This window comes from Ascidiella aspersa, chromosome 5 (assembly GCF_963924565.1).
Source record: "Ascidiella aspersa chromosome 5, kaAscAspe10.2, whole genome shotgun sequence".
Taxonomy (NCBI): Eukaryota; Metazoa; Chordata; class Ascidiacea; order Phlebobranchia; family Ascidiidae; genus Ascidiella; species Ascidiella aspersa.
In genome coordinates, this window is record NC_139451.1 from 22,104,280 (window position 1) to 22,116,914 (window position 12,635).

General features: G+C 33.7%; 1 protein-coding gene across 1 annotated transcript; it reads left to right on the forward strand.

Moving 5' to 3' along the window:
- Positions 1 to 6,334: 6,334 nt before the first annotated feature.
- LOC146145410 (uncharacterized) lies at positions 6,335 to 11,470 on the forward strand. Its single transcript, XM_083390346.1, has 8 exons — positions 6,335 to 6,439; positions 6,601 to 6,665; positions 7,957 to 8,033; positions 8,387 to 8,459; positions 8,885 to 9,028; positions 10,061 to 10,156; positions 10,528 to 10,670; positions 10,995 to 11,470. Exons 4-8 carry the CDS (start codon positions 8,444 to 8,446, stop codon positions 11,124 to 11,126), a joined length of 531 nt encoding a protein of 176 aa, XP_083246472.1. The 5' UTR covers positions 6,335 to 6,439; positions 6,601 to 6,665; positions 7,957 to 8,033; positions 8,387 to 8,443; the 3' UTR covers positions 11,127 to 11,470.
- Positions 11,471 to 12,635: the final 1,165 nt, after the last annotated feature.

Consider the following 12,635-nt stretch of genomic DNA (forward strand, 5'->3'; position numbering starts at 1 on the left):
AAGGTCTAAACCATGGGAAAAACTTTGATTAGCTAAACTTTTCAAAAATTTTAAAAATCTGAACAACCCTTACGTCCGATTATGGGCAATACCTCTTATAAAACATAACAAAATCGCAACATATAGCAAACAAATTTGTTTTTTTTAAACTAATATAAAAATTCTAATTTTATAAAAAACTACTTAATGAAAACACTTGATTTCAACTCAAATTATTTGTTCGAAAGACTGAAGTGAAGTCAAGACATTTGTCAAAAAAGACTTATTTCGACTCAAGTCATTTTACCCAAACTACTCAAGTCATCTGTGACTTAAGTGCACTTAATTCAAGTCATTGAGTTAGGTCATTACAACACTGAGATATCGCATTCTATCGAGGCTCACAAATCTGACGACTGACGCCGGTCCACGTGACTCGCGACAGTAACATGACAACCCAACTTACTCCCAAGCTTTCGAGCTGCGTCTCAACAAACTCCGAACGGAGACTATCGGCCAACAGCCATGTTGGCAGGCCGATTGTTCGTATCTAAACGAACAAATACTCTTCTAACTATATAATATAGACTTGGGTTGGCCAGTGCGACTTCTAAAGTTGCTTATCCCGATGGCATATCCCCGCTTTTATTTGTTGCTCAAGTTATATTCGTTATAACTTGTAACGTTATGTGCTCCACTTGTAACAGAACAATTCTCAATTGACGGTCTGACAGTTCTCTTGAGTTTGCACAAAATATTTCTCAGAAGCATATGGTCATTAGACTTAGGGCTTTTTTGTGGTTGGTGCTTGAAATTGTTTCAAGCACAAATAGCCACTGTATTGATAATAATGCACTTCCACTAAAGGTCTGTTTTCCAGACTTTTATAATGCCCAATATGTAACAAATTTATGCTGTAAATTAATTCTGACGAACTAATTTTAAATTAAATTGGTGCTAGTAAACGTTGGTAAACTCCAAGTCCTACAAGATATCCGTCCTATTTAACTGACTGATTGTGCATCTATCAGATGCAAAATATTTGCAATTGAAAAGCATGGCGCTAAAAAAGTTCAGCACTGCTATAGACTTCAATTTTTGCTATTTCAAGTTCCGGTGCTAAAAATTCTTCACCTCGTTTCACTTTTTAGGTTACTAAGAATGCACTATGCAACCACCACCTTAACAACGCCAGTTTGAAATTCACCAAAAAATTCTAATGTGTGCACTTTGCAACCACCACCTTAGCAAGCCAAATTCACCAAAATTAAATAATACCTTTAATTTATTGAATGTTTCCTTACAACTTTTGGATTTCACGTAATACCATTTTAAAATTCAACATTTTTTATAATTAGTTTTATAAAAGCTATATAAAATACCTTTAAATTAGTGTTTAAATATCTTAAATAACGCAAACAAATCTTTTGATCCTTTTACCGTTTGGTTGGTTGAATTTTAGTTGCTTTTACATTTTTAGATGAGCTATAAATGGGTATATGCCATTTTTTGCTCTTTTTGTTAAATTCATTGTGTCCATTAAATAAATTGTTACTGCACACACAGGAAAACCGATTTATTTTATTTTTTTTGTTTAATTTACTGAACGCAATCAGCTTGTTAAAAATCTTTTTATCAAAAATACGTTTGGTAATAAAAATTGTTGGGAAAATTTTTATATATTGTTTTTGCTTTTATTCTTTCTTTTTTCTGGTCGTAGTTTATCGGCAAACAAACACTTGAAATTATTATTTCGAGTGGTTGAAGTAACGCATGTGTCCTTCTTGTGCTTTGTTCACTGTATATAAATCACAAAGTATACAATTTTTAAAACATAAAATTTTCATATGGTGTGATTTTGAACGTTTTATTATCACTTGCTGGGTTTCATCGTATGTTTGTTAACATAAAAGTTCCAATATTGTTCTGTATACAATGTCTGTCTTTCTTTCTGACTGATTTTTTTGTTGTCTTGGTGTTCCAGTGCGTGCCATGCAACCCTAGCTTGATATTAAATTGCACTTCAAGTATAAAATAGTATATACCTAAGATCAAATAGAGTTTGTATGCAAGAACCTATTTGTATTTACTCGACGTTTTGTGACATAACTGTTGTTTGACGTTGTAAAACATTAAATTGTAAATATGCTGAGAAGTTGTGTGAATTATTTGTTTTCTGAATAGCCTACTTTAGCGAGACGCAAATTTATTTTCCATAAAACTGTTATTGTATAGAGAGCTTTAGGCCTGAGTAACAAAATAGAATATGTTGAACTTTTAAAAGCAACAGTTTAAAATTTTCTGTGCGAATGCACAGCCAAATACTTTTTAGATTTTTTTGCATATGACTAACATATTTCTCATGGGACTATTTGTTTGAATGAACTAACAAAATGGTTTAGAATCGATGGAATGGCCGTAAGTAAAATTTAAAAGTTGTTTTATTCCAGCCAGAGCCAATATTTTGAAGCTACAAAATATATGCACGAGGGCGTTTACTGAAAACTATGTGTTTATTTGCCAACTTGCTTAAACGTACGTCAATAAATCAAGCAAATATTTTATAGTTATCTTTTCACACCTAAAATTAATTTTCGTCAACCCATGTTTGATCGAAAATATAAACACAATCAAAATGCGAATAGCAAAAGTATTTTATAACCAACTGTAATATTACTGGTGACATCATAGAAAACCTAACTTATTAGCATTATTTACCATCGGCTTGTAGTGATTCTCTAGATCCGTTTATAGCGGTAGCAATCATAAATCTGTTGTATTCACTGATCTCTATTTCATAGAGAGATCAGTGGTTGTATTCTATCAAGCGTCCCTTTTTTCGCATAATCTCTCGGCTCTAAAACTAGTTTATTACTAGACGAAATACCCGGAGTTGCCAAGGTTAAATAGTGTATTTACCAGTTATTTTAACTGGTCTAAAATTAATTACACCATAATAATCTCCATAATGTACGAAGTCCAGCCGAATTTTGTCTGGCTAAACAAAATAAAACAATCCAACATACTGTGGGATCTTTATAACTATTGCACATTACGTTGTTACAATTAAACTGCTCGCCTCAAGTAAAAGCCCATGATTATGGAAGATAAATGTGGTAATCAGAATATACCCAAAAAGTAATGTTACGGATAGCGTAAGAATTTCGTAAGAGGCATAAATAATGCAAACATATTTGTGTAATGTCATAACAAATTTGCTTATGCCTAAATGTTTGCACTGCGTGTCACTAAATAGAAATTTCAAATCATGTCATTTCGTGGGTTTAAAAAAAAGATTAACCTAATGCTCACAATCAGAGTAAAACGCCACAACCTGTGTATAAAAGCGGCATTAAAGGAATGGCGTGTTTAATTATGTGACTTATCTGCGTGACTCTAAGATATAATTCTTGGTCTCCGTAAATTTCCATTAATTTTTGCATTTGATTAAAACAGTGTAAAAATGAAAAATTAACGTATAAAGATCAGTTTTGTGTCTGAAATAGGTCACTCAGGGAAAGGGGCGAACGCGCTCTGACCATTTAATCACTAATCACGTGTACCAGCTTTGTATAACCTTCTTCCTGAAGCCGCACGTTATAGCCGATAATTTAAAAAAAATATATTCAACATCAAACCAAATTGCAACATTGTGTGTTTTTGAAATGGAGCTACTGAACACACAACCTTGGCTAAACACGTCTCGCATATTTTACGTCATAAAAACCCGTGACATATGTCCATCAAAAATGACTAACAAACGTAAAAAAGTCTTAGCACCAATTGTTCAAATTGCGCGAAATTCCAGCAAATACGTAATCCCGGTATAGGTACCGTACAGCATTCACCGAAAAAAAAAACGTAGAAAAGTAACTTTGCTTAGTGTTTAAACCGCTGCAATAAACGCGATAGTTTGCCAACTCAGTCCAAATGTTGCGTAGTTTATATTCCTAAAGGGTTGATGTACGTTGTCTGCGTAAATGTTCCAATGCCTCATGAAAGAATGTTAAGGAAAACGCTGCAATAAACGCAATATTATGCGAACTTAGTCTCCATTTACGTGATTAAACAAACTGGTTCGTTAACATGAATTATAACAAGCTATGTGCTTTTTACGTAATCCCGGTACCATACTTCTTCGAACGTAAGGAAATTCTTGTTTTAAACTGGAAATTGGTTACTGTTAAAACCGCTGCAAGGACTAACTGCCAACGGCTGAGCACGTCAAACATCGTTGAAGTTGAAAACATTAAAATTTATTTTTAATTAGGACAATATACCTAATTTGATTTTTTATCTCAAAGCAGGTAATTGCGCTTGAAAAAAGGTTTTGCGCGGTTACGTTTAGACGTTTACGATTGTCGCGCGCGCGCGCCCGTGGAGAAGCGTGCACACGACGGGGAGTCGCCGGTCCTTTTGTTAGTCGACGAAGACGTTGTAATGTCAGCGACGGACCTGGCGAACATGCTGACGACTGACCAACAAACAATCCATTATATGATTATATATATATATAACTATAAGAAGACAAATGTAAGGCTTTTGTGGCTTTACGCCCCCCGATTGTCAAAGACATTATTACATCTGCATTGATATGTAGTAGTTCTTGATTACCCGGGTTATGTAGCGAAAAAAACGTATTACGAATCACGAAACTGATGCTGGACCAATCGATCCGAGTTTGTAGAATAACTCAGCCATATGAAAGTAGAGTCTATAAACCAAGCCGAGTTTATAAAATCTACCATAAATATGTCATCATAGAATACTAATTACATTAGGTTTTCTATCACATCACTGGTCATTTACTCATCCTTGACCAACTGACCACCAACTTTTGACCAACAATTAGCCAAAGAAAACGACAAAGAAAACAACCGCCAAATCGGTACCTACAAGTTGCAACGAAATTTAAAGAAAAAACACTTACTATAAGCAGTAGTTGAACACTGAAAAAGCGTAGTAATGTAAGGAGAAGCGCGGGTAACGTTTATTTACTAAAAACAGTGCAATCATCACCACATTTTGTGCTTTTTCGTAAGGTTTCCTATTCTATTGTGCTTTCCGATTGCATTTAGTGGCTTCCCGCCAGATATCTTTGGCGTAAAATGGTTTGCACAAAACCACGCTACTCATGTCATTCGGTGGTAAATATTGCAGGCGTGGGGAATTCACAACAAAAATAGCCCTTCTGGTATATATACATATCGCTTAATTTTGGCCTAGGTTCTGGGCAAAAACTTTTTGGCACAAATCTTTTTTTGTTACAAATTATGGAATGCAGTCGGGATTGTGCATTCTTTGGCTGGTTGCACACCTACTCACCCAAATTTTCAATAACTGATTCAGTTGTTAAATCTCTCATGTGCATAAACCTTAATTGCATACCTGCACAACGCACATTTTTAGGTTTTTGGTCGCCTGTTAATCATTTTTTTGTTCCGATGCAAGCTGGGTAAATAGGCCCTTTCTTAGGCTATTTACATGCAAAATAATTTGGTGGGTCTAGAAACCTACCTATTTTTTACACTTATAAAACAAGCTTTCAAAATAGAAATTGCAAGGAAGAAACAAATATGGGAGAATAAATAATAATAATATCATACCCAAGCGCTAACTCTCACCCTTACCCAAATTATTTCAACATTATAAATACCTGAACGAAAATCTGGTAGAATTCCAGACCTGCGCCAGTTAATTTTAATGGTGTAGAAAATGAATCATGGAAATACAACAAAAGCAATCAATATTCAATATATTTGACACATCTAAATTCTGTGTTTTGTTGCCTAAAGTTCTTTGACATTCAACCTTTAAAATAATTATTAATTTTGTCCATTATGTTTGAAATAAAGCAAATGAAATTAACTACCCTTGTCATAACTCCAAAGTAGAATTTAATTATTTTAGTATATTAGGTTTATGGTGATAAAGGTTGCACTTAGTGAGTCTTAATTATAGTATTTTAAAATGATTTATTCTAAAGACTTTTGCAAAGAGAAAAAAGCGAAGATTTTATTTCAACTTTACTTGTTAATATGGAAAATACCTGCCTTGGAAAAACAAAATTAACTTATTATTACACAAGTTAAAGGTGATATCTTAAGGATTTTTTTATTAAAATGTTAAAGATTATTGCTTGTAATTGTAAGCTGTAAATGGTACATTCTGTAAGCTACCCTCATTAATGTATGATTAGTTTTGATTATTGGTAAACTGAATTTTCCAACAACTTGGCCTGTGTTGTGTGTTTATTTTGCCAAGTACATGTAAAAAATATAAACTTAACTTTGCCTATATATATATAAATAATATTACTACAACATAATTCATGTTAAACTATAGACTTTTAAAATAAAAATGTTATAAGTGATTTAAATATGATTAGGAAAAAAATTGTTTTCTGATGTTTTTTTAACCATCTGGTGCTTTTTCAACAAATGGGATCAATCTGTGCCAGGTATCCTTTATGATAAAGAATTCCTAATTAAATGTTAAATATATCTCAGTTATGGTAAATCAGCAAAAGCAAGTTAAACGTGACTTTGCATACAGAGAAAAATTATATATTTTGCACATTGAAAGTTATTAAATCTAATTAATCCTATTTATCCTATTTAGGTTCAAGCATTGGTAACTCGAGTAATTGGACAAACAACCCCTTACCTGAACAAGATGGTAACTTGGTAAATATATATATAAGTTCATCAGTTTGCTTTATTAATACTGTTTTACTGAGACAGTTTTATTCTAGGGTCAACCACTAGTACCTACTTTCACACGTTTATATAACTTTATGAAACAATCTGTCTAGAAATGTAAAAAAAATTTCTGAATTGCATATCCCTAAATGGTAAACAAAATTGTTTGAAGCTATGAAAGATACTGTGTTCTAGCCCTTCTAAAGTCTCTTTTTGATCAACGATAACGGCAGATGTATTATAGTACACCGGAAGCCATCGTAGACTAACCGTCTTGGCTATTAATGATGCAAACAAGGCAGGCTGTATTCTAGAACAACATACTGCAGTTAGATTCGAAGGCACGACTACACAAGCTTAGAAATAGAGGGAGCGAGTCGATAAACATTCAACAACCATGACGCCATTGCTTGTTACATTTTGTGTCATTTGAAACAAAGTTTTTTATTCGTTTTAACATTAGTGTTGAAATAATACCGTTTCAATTTAGCCATCGTTTTAGTTAATAGTTAATTTTTTGTGCGCTATTTATACCGCCTGAAAACTATCTAATTCGGGTAGAACATAATTAGGCCTAAAAAACATTTACAATGACGGCAAAGCAGAATAATGTTGAAATATTGTGTTAGATGTAGAGATAGACCGATAATATCGGCCGATATTTGGCTTCGGTAAATGTGAGCCGATACTTTTGCCGATATTTTAGTATGAAAATATGATAAAAATTTCCTGTAGAGCAAACAAATTACCCATTTTTTAACAAAAAAAATTGGGTTTTAGCATCACACCAAGTTAAAATGCAAAATATTAGTTTAATAATTAATAAAGGTATATAATCTAAAACGTTATTTGGATTTTATTTTTAATTAAATCAAATTTTGAGCATTTCTTAAGGTATATAAAAAAATTGTAAAAAATCGGGTATCGGTCAAAAAAAGTGATATCGGTTGACTCCTAGTTAGATGTCTTTTTTATTGTAATGCACCTATACTGTCACCGTAACATTCTTACACAAATGTGTACAACTGCGATATAGCTCTTCAGAAGTCGTACTGACCAACGATATCATAATACAGCGGAGGCCTTCAGGGTGGCTAACCGACATGAGTTTATTAAAAAATCTTTAACAAAAACCCCTAATTGGCCAACCGAATTCAGTTAGGCTCTATGAAGGCTCCCGGCGTAGCATCAACTGTGTTTTTTTATTTTCTAAACATAAAGTTTCCTTATAAATCAATTGTTAAATTAAAATCTTGAGAGTCACAACTGCATTAAGGTAACACCAGCCAGGTGATCAAGTATTGCGGCTCTGAGATTCCTTCAGATTTCTTCAGCTTGCAACAAGTTGTCCAGGTACTCTTTTTGAATTATTTCAAAGATGTGTCAGTTTCTTTGTATTAGCATTAACACGCTGTTAAATTATTTGAGGACAAAAAACAAGATTTTTTTTGGCTAGGACTTTTTTATCGTGGTTAGATCACGTGGGCTTTTAAGTAAAATTGTGTTTGTTATTTATTAGTTATGCCTAATATTTTTTAAACGAAAAACAATTATTCACAGTTAAAGAGCCAGAGTATAGTTTAGTTTTAAAGCAATAAATTTAGGGTCGAAAACTGAAAAAAAACTTTAATATATTTTCATGAGCAATACATTCTGCAAAAAGATTTATTTCTACAAAAACTAAAGAACTAATAATTATGACGTAGGTGAAACTGAGGTCTGATTTAGGAGCAGATCGGTTGCACCAGATACCTAGACCAACCATGGACAGCTCTTCAGGTAGAACACATCCTATTGGCTTTGCACATTTGCGTATAGCTGAGTTGAATCAAAGATCGCATTTGTTTAAACGTAGATGTCCGATACTTGACATTTTGTTCCGATACCGATATCAAATGACTTTTTTCTCAAACAAGCAAAATAAATGATTTTAAAGAATTTTTTGTAGATTATTAGGCCGAAATTTGCTTTAAGAGTTAAAAAGATTAGCCACATCCAGTTGTTAGCGTACATTATTTTTCGATAAATTTGCAATTCGGGATAGAAGCGCTGTGTTGGATCTTAAATCAAGGCTGGAATTCTCATATTAATTTGTGGCATCGGATCGGCACAGACACCACCTTACCTAGTATCTGACGAGTGCCGATACTACGCCCAATTTTTTTTTACCTTTATATTACAATCTTCTACATTTTGTTTCGCAGTGCCGACTTTCCCGACCTGTACCCCCACAACTCAGAGTGCGAAATCACAATCCAAGTGGAGCCGGGCTCCGAGATTCAGCTCTTCTTCAATATGTTCGACGTCAAGTTTAAAGGAATCTGTGACCTCGACCACCTTGAAATTAGGTAAAGTATGTTTTTAGTACTGAATCGTTTTTATACTGAAAGCGATCAGTCCTGTGTTCTGCAAAAAAAGCCGCGGATACTGTTTTGTTTAAATTTTTTGTTTCACGAGTTAAATCGCACCGGTAAAATGGAGTGTCCTAAAGGGAACAATTTTGGGAGAACTTTAACGATATAGAAGCGTTTTGCAGTTTGCGCGAACCGATAACATCGTTGTAGCTTTTGTATTGAAAGTAACACCTGCTCAACCTAATGACATAACTTTGTGACAAAATTGTCATATCCCCCAAAACAAAATTACTAGACCCGTTTTTTTACAGATATTTTTGTTGCAGAAGGTATAAATTAAAAGTTAAAAATGCAATGCGAAATTCCAGTAACGAAAAAAGTCCAAGATGATTTCATTTTTAAACAGAGGTGAAAGTTGTATGCTGCGAATGTTTTGGTAACATTTTAAAGCAGTAGATAAAAATAGTAAGAGAAACTGTTTAATGTTTTAGTGTCCTCAAAATACAGCTTGTGTCAAAAAGTCGTGTAGTGCCAAATGTCTGATATTATCGGGTCAAGGCCGTTTTTCAAGGCATTTTAAACTTAGTATTTATGTGTAATTTTGCACAACGATTAGGTTTACCAAACTATAAACAGTTGGTCTACCCGTATTTCCGTTTATCTAACTGAACATTAATAAACGTTAAGTATTTGATGGGATGTAACAATATCGATACTTATACATCATTTCGACTCAATTATCGACTTTTTCCATACACGTTTGGGCAGAGTAATTGAAAGTTATTCTTTTTAAATGAGTCACTGGCATCGAGCAACATTTTCGTTTGAAATAAGACTTTATTACAACAGTTAATCTGATTCACTCGGCGACTAACTAACTATAAAATACTTGACCTTTTCGCTTATCGAAAGAACTTTTTTCATTCTTGATTTGCGTTGTCGGTAAACAATCCTTACTGTGGTTGTACATTTGCAAATCAAAACGCTATTTATTTTTCAATTCTTTGATGTTCGTACATTTTGCAGGCGTATCAGCCAAACACCGACTGTGGCTTCGACATAAAAACACCGGCCGGCCGTCCTGTTACCATCCATGTCACGTACATCGATGTATACTACGAGGTATTAAAAAAACGTTCAAACAAAAGAAATATTTTTGCTGCGAAATTTTGTTTCCTTTTTGTACAATTTAAATTACCGCATCTTCGTAAAATTGCTGTATGCAAATTAAGGAATCTTGAAATCTATTTACATCACTTTAAACTGATTTTACCTGATTTTGAGCAAAGTAGAAGCAAAACAATGGCTCAAGGTTTTAAAAGTTTGATATTTTGCTTTGTATATTTAACTATTGAATTGTGTTTTTTCTGAGGGTGATTTAAGGCGCGTACTCTTTCTGCAAGAATTTAAGCCTAGAAAGTCTTTTGTAACCTTAAAAATTATGTCAAGACGCTGATGTTTATTGCACTGTGCATAAAACTTTAATGCTTTAGTGCGGAGAAAGCGGATGCTACTGCGTGGACGATCTGCTTTACATTTACGGGGACCTGACAAGAGCTCTTCCCTGACTAGCGCTTACTGTGGTAACGGAAGGCTCAGTCGATCTACAAATTCATACCAATCCAGCGTTTGTAAGGTAAGGATCGATTGCACAATGCTTCATACATTTGCCAAGTAATATTGGCTACCTTGGCGTTGGTGGTATACTATATCGTGTTATTGGGCAAACATTTTTTGATTATAAGTGTGAAACATTTATTTGAGCTTGTGGATATAGTTAAATTAATGAAGGCGTTGCTCTTGTGTGAAACAAAAAAGCAATTTAATATCCCAAATAAAAAGCACCTTTTGTTTGGCGCTTTTAGGATATATTCCATTTCGTAATGATTAACTCTACATTAGTTTTCACCAATATTGTATTATTATATTACAACCCTAATCCCATTTTTTTATTATTTAGATTGAAGACGAACGATTTTCCAGTCGGTCACCGAACCAACATTGGTTTCAGGATAGACTGGGAATCGTAGTTCAAACTGCATTCTATTTTCATTTTTTTCCTCGCCCTAATTTACAACCATTTCACTGTTAAACCTTCCAATACTATAAAAAATGGGAAATAGTAAGTTTACTTTCCTATAACGTTCGATATGTTTTTGCACAACTGTTTTTACAAAATGACCATCAAAATTATTTTTGGTATAAAGCTTTATCATAGTTCCTAACATCATCTATTTTGTTACCACGACTTAGTGCAATAAAAGTGCAATAGCCCACGTTAACGTCATATTTTGTTATTTTTGTTTTGATTTATCGTTTTATTTTGCCGCGTCTTGATTTTTCGCTCATCTTGTTCTTCTTTTTTTCCAAACCTTCGAATATTGTTTTCTATGTTCTAGTAATTCCGCGTTTCACAGGATGAGAAATAAAAGCCAATTTGTGCCACTGCACCACCCGCTTATCCGATTTGTTAGCACTGGTTTATAGTTGTTCTTATTTAACGCCAGTGTCGCAATACCGTTTTAATTGACAGGGCAACGTAAAAAATGCCTATTTTCCTGTCCACATTGCTAAATCTGCGTAAGAAAAAGGCTTCCAAGATTTTTAATTGATTTTTGTATTTGTACACTAGCAAACAATGGTGTTTTCACAAGTGCTAAACATGGCAAACAAAATAAAATTGCAATATTTAGTTAGATATAAAAGCGAATGCAAATATGATACAATTCAAAACCCTGCAAATGGCAGTGACAATTGGCGTGCATTAAAAATGAACATTTTAAATTAAACTATAACTGGACTTCACTGGGCAAGGTTACTCGAGGTCGCAGAATTTCTGCTACATTTGTTTCAAACCTTGTTTTTGAAACGAGTAAGATAAAAGCGGTCCCTTCGTTTTGCTCCACATGCTGTAATTCTATTTCGGCGACTCTTAATTAGTTTAAAAAAAAATTAATTATTATTTATGAAACATTCCAATTTAAGCAGATAAGTTATTAAGAATTTGCGGTTAATTTATCGGATTCGAATCCATGGAATGCTGTCGTCCACCAGGGAAAAACTATCTGACATTACATTGTAGTTTAATGACCATCTATACATCTATTGCTAGTAAGCGTTCAGCCAAATGGCAAGATTGTTTTTATAATTTTCGTTTTGGATGGTCAATCAACCCGGTTTAGAGAAACTTATTAAGTTATTAGATGCTACCCTTGGTCACTTACTAAACGGTACCCGTACTTTTATCAGGATTGTAATTGTAACGCCCTCCAACATCATAAAGGTCCATTCTTGAGTTGAAAAATTGCGTGGCTTAATGGTAGGTTTCTAACATGATGGATCATCGGTTTATGGTTCGATTCCCTTCGATTGCTAATTCAATGCCTGCATAATCATACCTGATGTAGGCTACTAAACCATAGAAGGACTGTATATGCCTATAAAAATCCTTATAATGCAATCTTAAGCTAACTTTACTCCATAGCTCACCTGTTGTAAACCCATCGCCCTTAATTGGAAATCACGTTAACCCACCTTAACCTTCCTTTGATCTTAACTGTAGTAAGCTTATGTGGCCAGGTGAAAATTTTAAATGTTTAGG

Excerpts from the sequence above, each read along its gene's own strand:
- LOC146145410 (XM_083390346.1), top strand. Across the intron at positions 9,029-10,060 it reads CTCGACCACCTTGAAATTAG|GCGTATCAGCCAAACACCGA; the intron begins GTAAAGTATGTT and ends TACATTTTGCAG. Across the intron at positions 10,671-10,994 it reads ACCAATCCAGCGTTTGTAAG|ATTGAAGACGAACGATTTTC; the intron begins GTAAGGATCGAT and ends TTTATTATTTAG.